This window comes from Macrobrachium nipponense, chromosome 4 (genome assembly GCF_015104395.2).
Source record: "Macrobrachium nipponense isolate FS-2020 chromosome 4, ASM1510439v2, whole genome shotgun sequence".
Lineage (NCBI taxonomy): Eukaryota > Metazoa > Arthropoda > Malacostraca > Decapoda > Palaemonidae > Macrobrachium > Macrobrachium nipponense.
In genome coordinates, this window is record NC_061100.1 from 48521570 (window position 1) to 48542067 (window position 20498).

Genomic DNA, 20498 nt, shown 5'->3' on the forward strand with positions numbered 1-20498 from the left:
AGTTACTCTCTCTCTCTCTCTCTCTCTCTCCTACTTTCAAAAGTGGATCAAGACTTGAGGCAAGTAATTATAGGCCTGTGAGTCTAACATCACATATTATGAAAGTGGTATGAAAGGTAATGAAGAAAAATTATTATGAACATTTAATAAAAAAATAATGTTTGTTTATATAGGACAACACGGTTTCGTACCCGGAAAAAGTACACAAACCCAACTGTTAGTCCACCGTGAGAACATATTCAAAAATATGAAAAGCGGAAAATGAAACAGATGTGGTTTATCTAGACTTTGCAAAAGCTTTTGACAAAGTAGACCATAATATATTAGCAAAGAAAAGAAAAAATTAGAAAACAACAATATCGTAGATAAAAATAGGAAGATGGTTTAAAAGAATTTTTACACAAACAGAAAAGAAAACAGATAAGTTATTGCAAACGATGAGAAATCGGATGAAACCAAGGTAATATCCGGTTGTGCCACAAGGGAGTACGGTGTTAGCTGCAATACTGTTTGTTATTTATGATTGAAGACATAGACAGTAATGTTAAGGATTCGGTAGTGAGTAGTTTCGCTGATGACACAAGGTAAGTAGAGAAATTACTTGTGATGAAGATAGGAACGCTCTACAAAGAGACCTTAACAAAGTATATGATTGGGCAGAGGAAAATAGGATGGTATTTAACTCTGATAAATTTGAATCAATAAATTATGGGAGCAGAGAAGGAAAGCTATATGCATATAGGGGACCTAATAATGAGACAATCACAAATAAGGAAGCAGTTAAAGACCTTGGTGTGATGATGAATAGGAACATGTTATGCAATGATCAAATAGCAATTCTTTTGGCAAAATGTAAAGCAAAAATGGGAATGTTGTTACGGCACTTCAAAACAAGAAAAGCTGAACACATGATTATTGCTTTATAAAAAACCATATGTTCGTATCCACTTGAATATTGCAATATGATATGTTACCCACACTATCAAAATAAAGGATATTGCACAAATAGAGAGTGTACAAAGGTCCCTTTACAGCTAAAGAATAGAAGAAGTTAAGGACCTTGACTACTGGGAAAGACTACCAATCATTAAAATTATATAGTCTATGAAAGGAGAAGAGAAACGCTACATGATAATTCAGGCATGGAAACAGATAGAAGGAATAACAGAAAATATCATGGAACTAAAAATATCAGAAAGGAGCAAGCAGAGGTAGATTAATAGTGCCCAAAACATACCAGGAAAAATAAGGAAGTACACAGGACATTAATCCACTACGCACACGACATCGATAATGCAGCGTCTATTCAATGCGTTGCCAGCTCATCTGAGGAATATATCAGGAGTGAGCGTAGATGTGTTTAAGAATAAGCTCGACAAATATCTAAACTGCATCCCAGACCATCCAAGATTGGAAGATGCAAATATACCGGAAGATGTAACGTAGCAACCTCTCTGGTAGACATTAGAGGTGCCTCAACACTGGAGGGTACCTAGGGGGTACCACCCCGCCGAACGAACTGTAAGGTCTGTAAGGTAAGGTCTCTCTCTCTCTCTCTCTCTCTTTCTGTTATTGACTGTTTATATATTTCTAATGGTAAAATGTTTCAGATGGCTCTGAAATTATATTATTAATACCAATTCAATGGTATATTTGATGTAGGATGATACTTTAAGTATACATTTGTTATCCCTTCCTTATTCACTAAACTACACAAACTGGAAACTCTTACCTGTTGCCAATGGTGCCCTGTCTGCAACCATGTCACTAGGCTATTAAGACTGCTTAAATACAAAAATATACTATTTATTTTCCCAAAGCAGTTGGTTATAGAATAGGACAAAATTATTTACAAGTCATAATGGCATAAAAAGCTAAATCTGCCCATAAAGAAACCAATAAGATAACATTCTACCCTCCTGACTAAGGTTTCACTCCCAAACCCAAAATATCACTAAGTCTTCTATTAGTCAGGTTAGAGAATCCCGTCTCTAATTAACCATGGAATGGGACCCATCTGTAATAAAGATAATAGGCATAAAAACATCCCACACATCACTCTTTTCAAAGTATTCACGTAAAGAGAGTATTTCACACTTCTCTCTCTTTTCCAAAGCTAACAGTTTCCTAAGTTTTTATAGAATATGGCCTACCTTTACGATGGGGCGTTCTCTCCCGACACTCGGAGTATACCGCTTAACCTCTTGGCGTTCACCTAAAAGAAGGTCTCTTTCACAAGTGCCTTGGGCTATTAGGCCTCTAACATCCGTACAAACGAATGTACACGCCTCTCGACCGGGTGAACGGTCTCTCGGTTAAACTGCTTGCGCTTCAAATTCCTTTCTCATGTAAGCTGCACTGCACCACCGCTTGTCTCTAAGCGAGAAGTGATATGTGACTTCACTTAACATTACATTGGCACTTTAAACATATTATTAACCATTGCCCCTCTTTTCATCTGACAGAGGAGCTCGGCCACCCAAAATTGCTAGCTCCCGCCTAGCCACTAGACACACAAGCATCTCATAATATACATAAAACATATAGGCCAGCTCAAAAAAAGAAAATAGTGCACTCCCGTCGCACACCATATCAGCAACTAATGCAAAATGTATCAATTTACCACATGACTTAGGGCCACCTCCGTTGCTGGAGGCCTTGTGCTTCGTCGAATACACAAAAGTTTAAAAACTCCTAGCACACAAATTGTGATCAGTATAGCACCTAGCATGACCATTACTTATTGGTATAGTGTAACAGTCGTCGAAAAAGAAAAACTCATCCTCGCCACTATCTTCCAGCGGCGGAACTGTAACGGTCTCCACTGTAGGCGGGATTCGAACCGCCTTATGGCTTCCATGTAAGTGTTGATGAAACACCTTGATCAACGAGTTGTAGACACGCCGACTAAGTACCATGAAGAAATCCGAGAGAACCCTGCAGGAACCATCTAACAGCTGGGATCCCTGTAGGACGAGCGAATTGTTGTAGACGCAGGTCGAGTATATAAACCAATTGAAACAACTCAGCACATGCCATTATTCAGCATCTGCAACCCTCGTGAGTGTATCCAACACCCTCTCGTCGCAAAACTGTAGATTCAACTTTTTCTACTGAAGGAAACGTGGTCACCACCCCGTTATTCTATGCAAGTGCTACTCGCACCCCCCTCATCAAAGACTGTAGACTCCTGATTTATCCCAGAAATTATCCTGAGATGATATATCGAAAACATTTCATCCTTTGCAAAGGCAGTCCACAGAAACGCCATTCGTGTGTAGACTTGACTCGACCTCTAGTACTGTAGAATGAAGTCGTCTCCCTTGCCATCATCATGTAGAGTTGGGAATTCTCCAAAGTCATTGTGTGTCCGTATTTAAAAGGTCTGCATGGTCATAAAATAACTAAAGTCTTGCTTTACCCCACAAATCCGTCATTAATTAATATATTCAATCTACTAATCAAATATTAAAAAATTCCTCGCTAAACCAAATATAATCTTTACCTACTGAATCCTCACAAATAATCCTGTATCTGACAAACACGCTATCAAAAGAGAACCCATAAAGTCTTAACAGCAAAAACCCCTTTATGGTTTATGTAACTAGCCTCCATAAAATATAATGCCGAACACCCCTTCCATCCAACTCACATACCTTGACAAATTATATCTATCTGAAAGAAAAATGCTATTTAGAGCTTAACCCTCATTACAACATCTCTCGTAAGAAAAAGAAAAAAAAAAGAAAAGAGAAAAAAAAGAATAAGATAATACAACAATAATAAGTAAACTTCCCCCCCCCCCCCCTCCCCCCCCCTCCCCCCATTATACAGCGCACATAAGAGAAAAGAAGCATACGTATATAATTCAACATCTTTCCCAAAACGGAATGTGTACCGTTACGGAATCTGCTACCGCAGCAATCCGATCGACCAGAAACGACCAGAAAAGAATCCCCTTACATGACACGTTCTCGTGAAATGCCATAATTAGCATCTACGAAAACAGTGCAAATCCCCAAGTAATCAACTCCAAAGGAAAGATCCACAACCGGACTCCTTACAGCAACCTTAGCAAAAAAAAACTCGCCTGTGAACACGGCAGGTGCTTCGCACTGCAGCATATTCAGACTCGCGACGCCAGAAACTTGTGACTCTAAAAAAAGAATGTTCTGTACTGAACTTCGTAAACACACTCCTCAGAACCATCTCCAGGATATGACTAAGGTGTTCAAAGATTGTCTCGAAGACATAATTCTCCCAAATGATGCTGTCCAATTATATAAAAATTATCATCTATTCGGGACAAAAAACCACGATAAACTCACAATTCCTCTATTTAATTAACGTCCCCACGCCAAAAAGACCATCCCGTTTCTCACCTAAAGCAAAAATTTGCCGTCAAATATTAACCCCGAAATCTTACGCCAAAACGCAGCAGATTTACACATAGTAAGAAAAAGAAAACAGTAGAAGGAAATAAAGGAGAAAAAAAATGTGAAGCCATCCTGTCACCAAATCACAAAAAACAGAGCAAGAAAAAAAGAGAAAAAAATGTAATTGCGCGACTATATTAATCACCGCAACCAATTCTTTTCAATTTCGAGATATGTGTTAGCTTCGACTGACCTGTTTGTTCATTTAAAACTACAAATCTTATTTCCAATTTTCTCTTCAGTGACTTTAAAAGGACCTTCAAACTTCGGGCCTAGTTTGTAATTTAACTCATTTCTCACGTTAAGTTTTAAAGGTACCTTGTCACCGACATTGATCTTGGGATCAGATGATTTACTAATACTCTTCTGAACCATATATCTGGTTGTGGATTCGAGATTACGGCTGAGACATGCGTGCCTCTCTCTCGCTGTAGATATCAGCACTTCAACCGTATCCTCCCCATGATGAGGCGTAGTTAGCAAATCAAATGTGCCTCGCGCTGGATAACCAAACAAAGCTTCAAATGGGGACATTTTAATTTAATCACTAACCATAGTGTTAATACTATGTCTAACAACATTAATATATCTGTCCCAATTCCTATCATTACCACCTACCGTTTTCCTGAGCGCTTTGAGCACTTTCCGGTTTGCTCATTCGCACAACCCATTAGCCTCGGGTCTGTATGGAATAATTGTTACTTTCTGTTTTCATACATTCAACTTACCTGTCAGATATATACATAGCTATCGACTCCGTCGTCCCCAACAGAAATTCAAATTTCGCAGCACTCGCTACAGGTAGGTCAGGTGATCTACCGCCCTGCTCTGGGTAGCAGGACTAGGAACTATTCCCGTTTTCTAATCAGATTCTCTCTGTCGCCGGTAGTATCAACATTGTTGTTACTTCCTCCTGACTGGAATTCTTTTTTCACAACGCTTTTGATCATCTTTCGACTGATTTTTGGTGACGTACTTGGATCGTTGTTTGGCATTCGCTATCGTGGACTGGTTTTTGGACTTCGCTTTGGATTTTCGTGAATATGTCTGATTCTAGTGTTAGCTTCAGAGTGTGTGTGAATGAAGGCTGTAAGGTGAGGATTCCGAAAGCTTCGGTAGATCCTCACACTACATGCAGTGGTTGTAGAAAGGTTGAATGCTCAATTGAGAATACGTGTAACGAGTGTGAGAGATTGAGTGCGCAAGAATGGAAGAATCTGACTTCTTACTTGAAGAAGTTAGAGAAGGATAGAGAGAGGAAGGCGGCTTACAAAAGCCGGAAAATGTCTAGTAGTTCTGTAGCTTCTTCTTCTTCTCTTAATTATGCCCATTCTGTTTCAGCCCGTTCACAAGTTTATCCCTCTGATTCCGCCTCAGAAATAGCGGAACTCAGAGCTTCCCTTCAAAAAATGCAAGAGAAAATGGAAGCATTAGGAGGTTAAGAGAAGTGAATGTGGTTTCTCGAGTGATGTTAGTGTCCCAGTGGTAGTGGAGGGGGCGTCTGGTCGTCCCTGCGACGCTCCCAGGGCCTAGACCTCTTCCAAGCTCCTGGCCCAGAGGAGAAGGAAAGTCGAAAGCCTTACGGGGGTCGTGGGGAATCCCCAACGATCAGGCAAACGTCCCTTCGGCAGAATCGTATACATCTCAGTCTGCCAGGGACAGCTATAGAAAAAGCGTCCTTCGTGAGTGCTTTTCATCTTCTAGTTCGCCTTCTCCGAGAAGAGGATGGAAGGAATCGAAGCTTTCACGTCCGCTAAAAAGGAACTGGAAAGAACCTGAGCTTAATTCTAGCCCCGAGCGCTTCTCTGAAGAGGAGGCGCCTTCGGTAATCAAGAAAGCTAGAAAGGATTTAGATCCTTGGAAGGGAAAAGACTCTCGAGCGCCTTCCAGATCTCCTTCTCCTGATTCGAATGAGCCTTCGACCAGGAGAATTTTGATGAATGTACAGGAGCAAATAGCGTCTTTGGTAGGAGTACTTTCTAAGGAGCCTACTCGTAAAAAGGATGACAGGCTTCCGATTAAGAGATCCAAATACCGATCTCCTGTCGGGCGCGACGAACCCTCCAGGGGAGTTGTCGCACAAGCGGCCATCTCTGGGGGGAGCGGTGCGTTAGGCAGGCGAGATGTGGGAAAGGAAGTAACTCCTACCAAGCGTCAGGCGCCAACTAGGAGCCAGGCGCCAAGTAGGCGCAAAGAGCCTGACTTTACTGTAGATCGTTCTAGGCCCAGATCTTCATCCAAGCAACAAGAGCCAATTGGAGAAATGAGAACTCCTGATAGGAGTATAGCGCCCGCTAAGCGCAATATACTTGCTATTCGAAAGGCGCATTCCATGAGCGATACTCCTACCAAGCCTCAGGAGTATTCGGAACTAGATGCGCCTTCCGTAGGTCAGGAGTATTCGGGAAGAGATACTCCTGCCAAGCGCCTTGATTACTCTGGCCTCGATACTCCTCCCAGGCGCCAGGAGTATTCTGGACTTTTTACTCCTACCAGGCGCCAGGAGTATTCGAAGCGCGATGCGCCTACCAAGCGCCAGGAGTATTTGGAGCGAGATGCGCCTTCCAGACGGCAGGAGTATTCGAAGAGTGTAACGACTGTCAGGCGCCAGGAGTATTCCAAACAGGTTACTCCTACCAGGCCTCAGGAGTATTCTCAGCGAGATACTCCTGCTAAACGCCAGGCGCATTCTCCTCGTGAAGAGCTTGACATCCGACAGGAGTCTAACAGGCGTAGAGCAGTGATACGTGACTCTCCTAATGATAAACGTAAGGAGAGAGTTATTCCTAGCCCATCTCCTTATAGAAGTGCTTCTTCTTCGGAAAAAAGAAGAAATTCTAGAGAGGAGACAGAGGAGGGAAGGGAGCCTTCTCCTTCCGATCCTATTAATTTAGATGACGTCTCGGAGGACGAAGTTACTAACAGAGAAGGGCTCTCGAATTACAAAGTTCTTTCTGCTCTTCTCTTAGAAGAATATGGAGATGCATTAACTCCAGCCGCTCCTCCTTCTCCTCGCTCTCTATTTTCAAGTACGAAGGCACACAAGTCTTCGTCTTTCCTGAAAATGAAGCCGGCCATATCCATGAAAAGGGCCTTACAATCTCTGGACTCCTGGATCAAGACTAAGAAGGAGTTAGGAAGGACGATCTTTTGCATGCCTCCCGCTAAACTAAGGGGCAGGAGAGGCATATGGTACGAAACGGGAGAAAACATGGGATTGTCTCTGCCTGTTTCAGCTGAATCGGACTTCTCCAGTCTCGTAGACTCGTCGAGGAGACATGCCTTGAATTCAGCAAAAGCAACATGGGGTCTTTCGGAAATGGACCATTTCCTCAAGGGACTTTTTCACACCTTAGAAGTATTTAACTTCCTAGATTGGTCCCTTGGGGTCATTGCTAAGAAGTCCCATGAAAAAGAACAATTAAGCCCTGAAACCTTGCATAGCATCCTTACATGCATAGATAAGGCGGTTCAAGATGGATCGGCGGAAGTGTGCTCCCTCTTCGGTGCGGGAATACTAAAGAAGAGAGCGGTTCATAGTGCCTTTCTCACTAAGGCCGTCTCTCCTTCGCAGAGATCCGCTTTGCTGTATGCGCCTCTCTCTGAGCATTTATTTCCTTCGCAGTTGGTGTGAGAGACATTGCCCATTCGCTAAGAGAAAGCCACTCGAGGATCTTTTAAGGCAATCCTCAAGGAAGAATAGACCTGTGGCTAGTGAGGAAAAGAAAGCATCTAAGCCAACTCAACAACAGCAGCCCTTTTGAGGAGGCGCTCAGGCTAGATCCATCGTCAGAAGGAAATCAACTGAAAAAAGGGGAAGATCTGCCTTCCGTCCCTTTAAGAAGGGAAAATGAGAAATCTTTCCTCCAGACACCTGTAGGAGCCAGGTTACAATTCTTTGCAGGAGCATGGAAGACATAGGATCCGATCCTTGGTCAATGTCAGTAATCAAGAAGGGTTATTATATCCCATTCAAGGACAGACCCCCCTTGACAACGTCACCGAGGGAACTGTCAGCCAGATACAAGGACCCTGTTCTGATGGATACTCTTCGTCAAATGGTGGAGCAGATGTGGGACAAAAGAGCAATAGAGCTGGTACTGGATCAAAGCTCCCCGGGGTTTTACAATCGCTTGTTTCTCGTAGCGAAAGCCTCGGGGGGATGGAGACCGGTACTGGATGTAAGTTCGCTGAACAAATTCGTACAACAACAGAAGTTCAGCATGGAAACGTCTGCCTCAGTACTTGCAGCTCTCCGTCAAGGAGATTGGATGGCGTCTCTAGATCTTCAAGAGGCATATTTCCACGTCCCGATTCACCATTCGTCGAGGAAGTACCTTCGTTTCATGTTCGAGGGAAGGATCTATCAGTTCAGGGCCCTGTGTTTCGGCCTTTCTACGGCTCCCCAAGTTTTCACAGACTTGATGAAAAATGTGTCAAAACACCTTCACATGAAAGGGATAAACGTCTCCCTATACCTGGACGACTGGCTCATCAGGGCAGGTCTCAAAGCAGTGTCTGGAGGACCTGTCAACAATCCTGGATTTGACAGACATTAGGATTAATCGTGAACCTCGAGAAATCCCAGATGGTCCCCAGCCAGAACGTAGTCTATCTGGGGATTCAGATGGATTCTCGGGGTTTTCGAGTATTTTCTTCTCAAGAGAGAGTAAGGAAAGGCTGTGCCACAGTATTGAACTTCTTAGAGAAAGAGCGTACTTCAGCGAGGGAATGGTTGAGCCTTCTGGGGACCCTTTCCTCGCTCGAACAGTTCTTTCCTCTAGGAAGACTGCATCTCCGTCCGCTTCAGTACTTCCTGAGAAGCAGTTGGAGTTGGAAGACAGGACAGCTCTCGGACACGTTTCCGATCTCATTAGAAGTAAGGCAACAGTTAAGGTGGTGGTTGACCCCCTTGGAAGAAAACAGAGGAGTATCCTTAGAAGTTCGGAACCCAAACCTGACATTGTTCTCAGATGAGTCGGAGACAGGTTGGGGTGCGACTCTAGGGTCCGAAGAATTTCCGAAAGAAGTGTCAGGCACCTGGTCGGAAGAGCAGGTGTCATGGCACATAAATTGCAAGGAGCTCTTTGCGATTCACTTCGCGTTAAGGAGCTTCGAGCAGATAGTCAGAGACAAAGTAATTCAGATAAACTCCGACAATACGACCGCTCTGGCTTATGTCAAGAAGCAAGGAGGAACTCACTCTTTCGCCCTATACGAACTGGCAAGAGATCTGCTGATTTGGGCAAATCAAAGGAATGTGGTCCTTCTAACGAGATTTGTTCAAGGGGAGAGGAACGTGAGAGCGGACAGATTGAGCAGGAGGTTCCAGGTCCTTCCTACAGAATGTACCCTCCACTCGGAAGTCTGTCAGACCCTTTGGTATCTTTGGGGGAAACCACAGATAGATCTATTCGCCACGTTTCTCTCCAAAAGGATAGACACATTTTGCGCCCTGGTAGAGGATCCCAGGGCTTATGCTATAGACGCCTTTCTCCTGGACTGGTCAGGGCTAGACGTGTACGCTTTTCCCCCATTCAAGATTCTGGGGGAAGTAGTCAGAAAGTTTGTGGCCTCGAAGGGAACCAGAATGACTCTGATAGCCCCATATTGGCCATCCTGAATTTGGTTCACGGAGGTGATGGAGTGGACAGTGGACTTCCCCAGATCTCTTCCAAACAGGATAGATCTGCTCAAACAACCCCACTTCGAGAGGTACCATCAAAATCTACCCGCTCTTGCTCTGACTGCCTTTCGACTATCGAAAGATTGGTCAGAGCGAGAGGGTTTTCTCGCAAGGCGGCAAGCGCAATTGCTAGAGCCCGCAGATCATCTACTAGGCGAGTGTACCAATCGAAGTGGGAAGTTTTCAGAAACTGGTGCAGGTCGAAGAAGCTGTCCTCTTCCAATACCTCTGTAACCGAAATTGCGGATTTCCTTCTTTTCCTGAGGAAAAGTCACATCTCTCTGTACCAACAATTAAAGGATACAGAAGTATGCTTTCGTCAGTCTTTAGAAACAGAGGCTTAGACTTGACGAATAATAAAGATTTGCACGATCTCATCCGCTCTTTTGAAACGTCCAAGTCAGTAGAGCCTAGGATTCCGAGCTGGAACTTAGATGTAGTTCTGAAATTTCTATCCTCGGAAAAGTTCGAACCACCTCATACGGCTTCATTCCGTGATATCACTAGAAAGTGTATATTTCTTCTATCTCTGGCTATGGCTAAAAGGGTCAGCGAGTTGCACGCCCTTGAGTCACGAGTTGGTTTCAAAGAAGATTCTGCGATTTGTTCATTCCAGACTCTTTTTCTTGCCAAAAACGAGAAACCCTTCGAATCCCTGGCCTAGGAGTTTCGAGGTAAAAGGACTTACTAGCCTAGTAGGCAGAGAAATAGAAAGATCACTTTGTCCAGTTAGAGCACTGAAATTCTATCTGGACAGAAAGAAGCGGTTGGGAGGCTCACAACATGGTCTTTGGTGCTCGGTAAAAGACCCCAAGAGACCTATGTCTAAAAATGCTTTGGCCTTCTTTGTTAGAAGTGTAATTACCGAGGCTCATAAGAACTGCCCAGATGACTCTTTTAATCTATTAAGAGTAAGAGCTCATGAGGTAAGGGCAATCGCGACATCAATTGCGTTCCAGAGAAATATGTCACTTAAAAATATTTTGGACGCAGCCTATTGGAGATGCAACTCAGTATTTGCATCTCATTATTTAAAAGATGTGCGAGTAACGTATGAGAAATGTTTTTCTTTAGGTCCGTTTGTGTCAGCACAGACGGTTCTGGGTAAAGGAGAGAGCACCGATCCTTAAATATGTGTACGTAACCCTCTTGTCGGATGTGTTCTCGTGTTTCCTGTGCATGGAGTGTCAGATGTCGCACTGGCGGCCTTCACTTCGCTTCATTAGGAAATCGAGTGACGGCTGACTATTAGAGGGGTACAAAATTTTTATTTTTGTATGTATGAGTTTCGAGTTTGTGGTTGTTTGCTAAGAGTTTGGGGATGACTCTTGGCAATCTTAGAACTAACACGGGTTAGGATCGGGTGATCGGGATCGGTTGTGTGCTCCTTAAAGAAGGCGTGTTGTCATATAAGCGGATTAGCACCCCTTGACAAACGTCAGTTAGGCTCTGCCGAGTAAGTGGATAAGACCCCATCGACAGACCAGCAAGAACTCTTGGCCACAGATCACTATCTCGCTAAGGCTCTTGAGATGAAGCAGACTCCTGGGCAGTAGCCACGAAGTCTTCCATCTAATAAGGTAGGAACTAAGGTTTATTTATACCTACAACATATGTTGTTTACCTGTCTAGTCAGTTAGTTAGCTGTCTCTTGCCCTCCACCAAAGGGTGTCAATCAGCTATGTATATATCTGACAGGTAAGTTGAATGTATGAAAATGATATTGTTATGATACAATAAAGTTTCATACATACTTACCTGGCAGATATATACAATTGAAGACCCACCCAGCCTCCCCGCAGGAGACAGGTGGAAGAGAGAATCTGATTAGAAAACGGGAATAGTTCCTAGTCCTGCTACCCAGAGCAGGGCGGTAGATCACCTGACCTACCTGTAGCGAGTGCCGCGAAATTTGAATTTCTGTCGGGGACGACGGAGTCGATAGTTATGTATATATCTGCCAGGTAAGTATGTATGAAACTTTATTGTATCATAACAATATCATATTCCCTTGACTTCAGCTAAACATTCCAAGTTTTTGTTCACAAATTCCCTCCCATGTCAGTTAATAGAACTTCGGGTGAACCATATCTGCAAATGATACCATTGAAAAATGCTGTGGCTACTTCTTCGGCCGTTTTATGCTTAAGTGGGAAAATTTCTACTATCCTTGTAAGTTCATCTATTATCACTAACAAGTACTTGTTCGCATATCTAGACTCACTAAAATTCCCTAAGATATCCATATGTATTCTCTGAAAAGGTCTACTCGGTATAGGATACGATCCTAATTTGCATGACGTTGTCCTAGGAGGCTTACATGCGTTGCACACCGTACAATTCCTTACGAAATTTTCCACATCTTTCCCCATATTTTTCCTAATGTATTTATCACGAACCTTATCATACGTTTTTTCTATTCCCAAGTGAGGACTACTGAACCTGCAATGAACTATATCTAAAACCACTGGAATTAGGACTTTCGGAATTACGATCTGTGTCGTATCTCCTTTACTTTCACTGGTTCTCAACTTATATTTAATTTTCCTAACCAATAGATTACCTTCTAACTCCAAACCCGAAAAAGGCAAGCTATAACGTTTCCTGACTAATTCCCCTCTTAGAAACGCTTTCGCATCTGCTAAAATCTCGTCTTCATCTTGCCTTCGCTCTATGAGAGGTATATCCCATTGTATGGTTTCGCTAGTGACCTGCGCGACTTGGAAACCTTCCGTGTCATGAAAACTCCTGCTGAGAGCATCAGCAACTACATTAAATTTCCCCTCTATATATTTGAGCTTTGCATCAAAATCTCTGATAGTTAAAAACCATCGAGCTCTTTTGGGCGACAAATCAGGTTTATTAAAAAGATCGAGTAATGGTTTGTGGTCTGTAAGAACTTCTACTTTATTCCCCATCAGTAACATTTTAAAACTAACTAAGCTCGACACTATTGCAAAGGCATCTTTATCTATGGTGGCCATGGACTTCTCGTTGCTGCCCTTTGTCCTGAACTTCCTGCTATAAAAAGCTATAGGGTGAAATTTCCCATCGAACTTTTGCATAAGGCAAGCACCTATACCTTCCTGGCTTGTATCAGTCACTAATGTAAAAGGTTCCTTAAAATCTGGAAACTTCAAAACCGGGTGATTCATTAGCGCGTCTTTGAGCTTTTGAAAACTCTCCACCTGGGGTTCCTTCCATTGAAATTGAACGTCTTCCCGCAACACATCAGTTAGGGGAGCTGCTATGTTAGAGAACCCTTTTTCAAATCTCCTAAAGAAACCGGCGATACCCAGGAATGACTTAATCTCTTTCTTTGATCTGGGGGTGCGAAAATTCGCTATTGCTTTGACTTTATCGTCATTTACTCTAAACCCTTCCTTAGATATGACGTGACCTAGATATGTGATCTGCTTTTTCAAGAATGAGCTCTTGGCTAGCTTGATTTTCAATCCCGCTAATCTAAGCCTCCTAAGTACTTCTGTAAGCTCTTCCAGGTGTTGCGTGATCGTGTCCGTTGCAATCAGGATGTCATCCATACACACAAAAACATTTTTGCCCAATAACGCGTGCAAAACTGTGTTCACCAATGGTAAAAGTCATTGGACTGCCCGATAAACCGAAAGGCATTCGCGTAAATTCATAGTGTCCCTTGGGCACTGAAAAGGCGGTATATTCCTTGCTACTCTCGCTAAGAGGGACCTGTAAGAAACCCTGCACCAAATCAATTGAGCTATAAATATTATGTCCCTCAACTTCAACAAAAAGATCTGGTATGCACGCGACTGGGTAGTGGTCAGGGATCGTTTTCTCATTTAAACTTCTAAAATCGACGCATACGCGGACAGAACCGTCTTTCTTAGGCACCGCTAACAAGGGAAAGTTGTAAGGAGACACGCTGTGTTTAATGATTCCTTCTTCTTCCCATCTATTAACCTCTTTCTCTACCTGTTCTCTGATTTTGAAAGGTATGTGATATGCAGGAATATAAATAGGTTTTGTGTCACTTTCCAAATTTACCTTATGCACTAACACATTAGTCAACCCCAATTTATCACCTTATAAGGCTACCGTATCCCCAAATTCTGCCAAGAGCCCGCTTATCACTTCAACGTGCTCGCTATAATCCACATTAGCTAAATGTTCTCTGAATGTTCGTTTCCTTGATTGCATTTCTACCTCCGAAAACTCAGGTTTCCCCTCTACGATAGCCACTGAACCACTATCACAATTCCAGTCTTGGAAATCCAATATATATGTGTTTTTCTGGTATCTCCTAACTGTATCATTACAGTTTAGCAACTCTAACCACGTAAACCTATCCTTGGATACACTGTTCACCGATGCCGTGCTAACAATCCCTCTAAGCTTTTCGCTATTTTCAATAACACACACACATCTGTGGGTTTTCTCATTTCCTTCAATTTAACTTTTACCATAGTCTTTGAACCTGGTAGTAACATAATATCTTCAGATAAAACACCTCTATATTTGTGGTTAGTATCTCCCCTTGCCACCGCCCCATACAAATTACCACCCTCGGTATCATCCCAGCATTGTTAGTATCAGAAATAACATCTATATTAGTATCATCACCACCATTGTTATCACTGTGAACTCTGGTAGAACCCCCATAATCATTTCCCATATCACCAACGTGTGTTTTAATATCACCTTTCTCCATAACACTCGTATCACCGCATTAATACCACCGAGTACCTCTCCTCTTTCAATAACCTCCATGTCCTCCATTCTATTCAAGTCCTCATATGGTAGGAAATAACCTGGCATTCCGACTGTTATCCCATTAGCACCCGCATGGATCGAAATCTTGTGTCTTCTACAAGCAGGATGACCCAACAAGATTTTATTACCTATCGCAATTCCTTTTATTACCAAAAAATGTTCTGTTAACACTCTGTCACCGAGAGTAAACTGTATTTGAACACAACCCAGGGTATTTAATCTATGGGCTTGCACATTACACACCGTCTCCATTGAAGGTTGCAAAGGGTAATTGGAAAACATGGATTGATACAAATTATAGTCCATTAGATTTATCGAAGCCCCCGAGTCTATAAACACCGGGATATCCACATCCCCTACTGTTCCATAGACTATAGGCTTGGGCTCTGGGGCGTCCCCCTCGAGACTACAATGGCATTTACCAATCACCTGTACCCTTTTTGTTGATTGGGCTTCCAAAAATTCACCGATCCCTTTGCCCTCTGGTTTGACCTGCCTGGGAAGTTCTCACATTATAATTACCAGAACCTTGAGGTGTAGGCCTCGCATCTCTCCGTATCTGAGACGGACAAGACTGCCAATAATGATCAGTACTTTTACACATCCCACAATATTTAACCCTACACAATTTCTTTGGATGTCCTGGTTTATTGCAGTTGAAACGGCGCAACTGCTGTTGCTTTTGATCAATCGATCTTTTGTTATACTCAACTTTTGCGCACAGACGATGAGGAGAAAGTTCCATGTCTTTCTGTACTTTATCCCTCGGGCCTGTCCCGTTAAAAATTGTGCTATCTACAGTGGGACATTTAGACCTGTGTTTATCTATTTAGGTATAAAGTAATTCTTCGTCTGAGGTAGGCTCAATCTTTTCATCAAAGCTATCCACTATTGTATCGGGTACCTCGTGTAAGAGCAGGGAAAAATAGATCAGTTTATGAACATTATTTAGAGGGAGATTATCCCCTTTAACCCATTTACATGTTTTCAATTTTCCTACCCAATCTGCCACTGCGTCAAACAGCTTTGAACTATGTTCTATGAGACTATTAGTGCCCTTCCGTAGTTTATAAAGACCCTGAAAGTCTCTTACCATATCTCCGTGTTCCTTTGAGCCATATGCTGTTTTCAAAAATCCTTGCAAGTCTGTCCAGGTACAACATTTTGTAAATTGGAAACTCCTTGACCTATGACTGAGGTCTCCCTTATTGAAATCTAGCAAAGCTTTCGCCTCTAAATGCATCTACATCATCTACTATGTTCTTTCTTGCTAAATAGTTATTATCTTCTTCTATAAAGATATTTACAGGCTGTGACAGTACGCCATCTACAGTCCCTTTGAATGGGCTAACGCCAGCACTAATGTTCGTCACGTGATGTAGTAGCATCGTAGGGGTTTTAGTATCCGCCATGTTTCCCTGTTTCCGAAAGCTATTTTGTTCTATAAGCTTCCCCGATCTCAATAACGTCAATGTATTTATATACGCTAAACCCAATCAAGAAAAATCAACACAAATTTTCCCCCAATAATGGATGACAAAAGGCAAGCGCGCCCCACGCCCAGTCACAATAACAACCCCACGAAAATGACAATAACATAAAAAAATATTAAGGAGGGGATAGAAAAAGAAAAAGAATGCAAGATGCTTGCCATTTTAAAAAAATGAGTTCGGGAGTACAAAGTTGGAGAAATCATCTGCTGAACTGAAGGAAATTTTATATGAAATTGCTTCTCTAAACATGAATAAAAAACTTCTTGAGTGGTAGTGCATCTCAGTGAATGACATTTTTGTAGTAATTTAGTTTGAGATGTTATTATATCATGAAGCTTATTATATGCAGGCTCAATTTTTTTTACTATTGATATTTAATCTGATTTATTCTACATACTTGTTTGCTTATTACTTAATTATTATTGAATGCTAGTCAAAGGCGTATTTCACTGAAGATCTGAAGTAGATAATGTGTAACCGAGTCAAGTACGTAAATTAATAAAAAGGTGAAAGCAAATGCAAGGGCTTAGTAACTTTTGTTTCATAGTTAGTGGTAAAATAGAACAAGCTAAAAAATACCTCTTGTTACTAGGGTGCTCAGGAGTGGCCCTTGGAGGGGTTTAACCCTTTCAAAAAGAAAAAAAAAGTTATATATGTAGAGTAAGTAATACCTGCTTACTTGTACTGACTGATTATTCTTTGATAATGAATTTTAATTGTTACTTTGCACATGTATGGATTTCAATGCTTAAAATCTTCTTTCTCACTGTTATCCCTACCTAAGGGGTTGGTTGCCTGATGCGCCTTCTCCACTGCCTGCTGTCAAAGGCATCATCAGGCTTGGTTTATTGTTTGGCAAAGGGGGATTTTACGACGACATGCCCTTGCTGTCATCAGCCACAGTTATTGGCAGGGGGCCTAGCCTTTTACTAAAAATATGACTGCAAGGCAGCAGCTGTCCCTTTAGTTGATTTTTATGACACACAGGACCTACAGTAGTAGTATTCTTACACCCCTACCATAGGATCACATTTTATTGCTTAGAATGTTGCATTTTGATATCAAATTATACTGAGTAGCACTCCTACTTCTTTAAGATTATTACACATACATGTATAACTCCTACTTTTTTTGGGTCAGACTATTTTTTTTTTTTTTTTTTCAAGGGCTGCTAGGAGGCCTGTGTTACTTGCCATTATTCGGATTTCACCATTATCTGACAAGCACCTCAGTGGTGTGGTCGGTATGGTGTTGGTGTGCTACCTCGGTGGCTGTGAGTTCGATTCTCGGGCATTCTATTGAGGGTTGAGAGATGTGTATTTCCGGTGATAGAAGTTCACTCTCGACATGGTTAGGAAGTCACATAAAGCCGTTGGTCCCGTTGCTGAATAACCACTGATTCCATGCAATGTAAAAACACCATACAAACAAACAAACAAACCATTATCTGACTGACCCTAGACTATATATTAGTCCTGATAATTGAAAAATTACTGTATTGTGCATCATAGGATGCATGTCACTACAAAAGGATTAGTAAAGGTTAGCACAAATGAGAACCTATGTCCAAGCAGTAGTTAAGCATCACCTTGTGAGACAGTTAGTGGTAAACAAAAAGATATTTAGAACAAATGGAATTATGGTTTAAAGCTTGCAAGGAAAAGAATTTTCAAGGACCACTGATTAGAAATGTAACTACTTTTTCATAGCTGCACCAGGAAGCTGACTTATGGCAAGCTTCTCAATAGGAAATTAGGTATGAGATTTTGGACAGCAATAAAAGCTTTGTAGATTCATAAAAAGTGAGGGTTATTGATAGTTTAACAGTTTCCCAGGTGGTGTATGTGGAGTGGGATTACCATTTCTCTGTGTGTTCGATTGAAGTCAGAATCTGGGGACCTTCAAAAAGACTACTTGTGGGCAAAAATATGATGGATGTATTGTGATAAAACAGATTTACTATACCGGATAATGCTAGTGAGGGTTACATTTTTGTGATTTTAATTGTAAATCTATGTAAAAATAAACTTATTTTTTATTCCAGAGAAAACAAAAGTTAAGAGCAAGGCTGCTGGTCGACTGAAATTAGTTAACAAGATGTCTGAATTGTTGAAGTTTACATTTGATCATGAGCATTTTCCATCCTCAGTTAATATGGCACGACTTGCCAAGATAGTAGGAGTTACATGGGTAAGTGCTATGTAAAATTTTATTTATATAACTTTTTGTTTTTTCAGTTATTAATTCCTATACAAAATTATTTTTTCAGTTACTAACTCATACAATTTAAAGTTTTCTGGTTGCATTTATGGTTGACAGTTATTATGGTTGACAATGTACTATACCAGCATGCTTCAGGGCTTAACTGAAAGAGGGGTGGGTAGAGTGAGCAGTAAATGTCATGACTGCAGGTTTGTTAGTAATGAAAAATAAAAATTAATTTAAATTTTGTCATTTGTTCTTATGCGGAACAAATCTGGGTCTTAACATTAGGATAGACTCACTTTTGGTGGGAGGTAAGAGAATCATGAACCGACTGGAGGTTCATCATACCTGGTCACACTTGCTGGATAAGAGAATTCAAAGGAAGGGGACCTAAGCCTCTGAGCTGTTAGATATATGGGTATCCAACAGTCAGACTACTGGGCTGAAATACAATGCAGAGATTCAGTGCATAGATGAGAGTTAGAGCTATCATCTTTTCAGATAAAAAAACTAAGGTATTTCCATACGTGTTTGTTATTGTTCCTCTCTCCTATTGCTAGAGAGAGGAAGGGTTTACTACTTAAAGGCATATTCATGTAGAATATAAAATACTCTAACAGTAAGGCTACTTCATTCACCTGCATCCGGCCAGTTCCAGCGCTTGATGGGTAGATCTTGTTACCGCCAGTAGGTGGAGAAGAAAGGGAAAAAGGAAAAAGAAGACACCATCCATCTCAATCATTCTCAATTTCATACCATCATCTTAGGCAAGATGCAAACTGACCAGCCACCACTGGACCCAAGGAAAAAGTGTCCAAGGACCTGTGGGGCAACGTCCCTCAGGTAGAAAGAAGTGAAAGTGGTTTGGCAGAGCCAAGAACCAGCATTCAAAATCCTATGAACAGATAACTTCTTGAATGCCTAGGAGGAGCTTGGTCCTCTAATTTTGTGTGCTCATACATGCACAGTATTGGCAGTAGAAATTGATAAGTGAGGAGGAGTAGCATGCTTAATCACTTCACATAGCCAAAAAGAAGTGGTGTTCTTGAACACTTCTTTCTTGATTGAGTCTTTGCTAACAAAATGCCTTCAGCACCATGGTCTGAGGTATCGAGTCCTTTATCGATAACTATGCAGCGCTCTGACCAGACAAAGCAGTAATTCATCCAGATTGTTGTCAACAAAATCCTCAAGGAAAGGGATGGAAAAGGAGGGAAATCTGTCCATGAACGGAGTGGTTTTAAGTCTTGCCAATGAGTTCTGGTACAAATTTGAAGGCTACTGACCCACAACCTGTTATGTTTTATATCAAAAGCTAGGCCATGGAGCCTGCCCAGTCTGTTTTAGTGAAGTCAAGGCTAAAAGGAAAACTGTCTTGAGGGTCAAATCTCTGTCCAATGCCTGACACAATGGTTCACATGGGGATCGAGTGAGACTACTTAGCACCAGAGTCAGATCCCAGGTAGGAGTTTAAGTTCTCTAGGAGAATAAGGCTGCTCAAAACTTTTGAGCAGCATAGAGATTTCCAAAGATGAAGTTAGGTCCACATCCTTCAAAGAACTAATCCCAAGGCAGCCCTTAATGGCAGACACAGAAAGGTGTTTTTCTGTTTGGAGGAAGATCAGGAAATTGGGTATCTGCTGAATAGAAGCTCTTGAGTAGAGAGAAACCCTGTCGATGACACCAGTCACAGTAGACTGCCCATTTTCCCTGGTACACAGCTGAAGAAGATCTTCTGAGGTAACCCGACATCTGTGTCACTGCTCTGTGAGAAAAGCCTCTTGCTTGCAGGAGATACTTGATAGTCTCCAGCTGTAAAGAGATAGGGATTCTGCCGATTGATGACATCACTCTACATTAGGTTGACAGAGGAGATTGTGCCAAAGGCATATTTCTTCCAGGACTGCTTAGAGCAGAGATAGCATACCC

General features: G+C 41.9%; 1 protein-coding gene across 6 annotated transcripts in view; it reads left to right on the forward strand.

The window, feature by feature from the left end:
- The window catches only part of LOC135210920 (uncharacterized), a 304637-nt gene that overhangs the window by 222164 nt on the left and 61975 nt on the right, over positions 1 to 20498 (forward strand). For all 6 annotated transcript variants that reach the window (XM_064243882.1, XM_064243884.1, XM_064243881.1 and 3 more), the window contains one exon: positions 18409 to 18554. In XM_064243882.1, coding sequence (XP_064099952.1) covers positions 18409 to 18554 — 146 coding nt within the window. The remainder of the gene's footprint in view (positions 1 to 18408; positions 18555 to 20498) is intronic.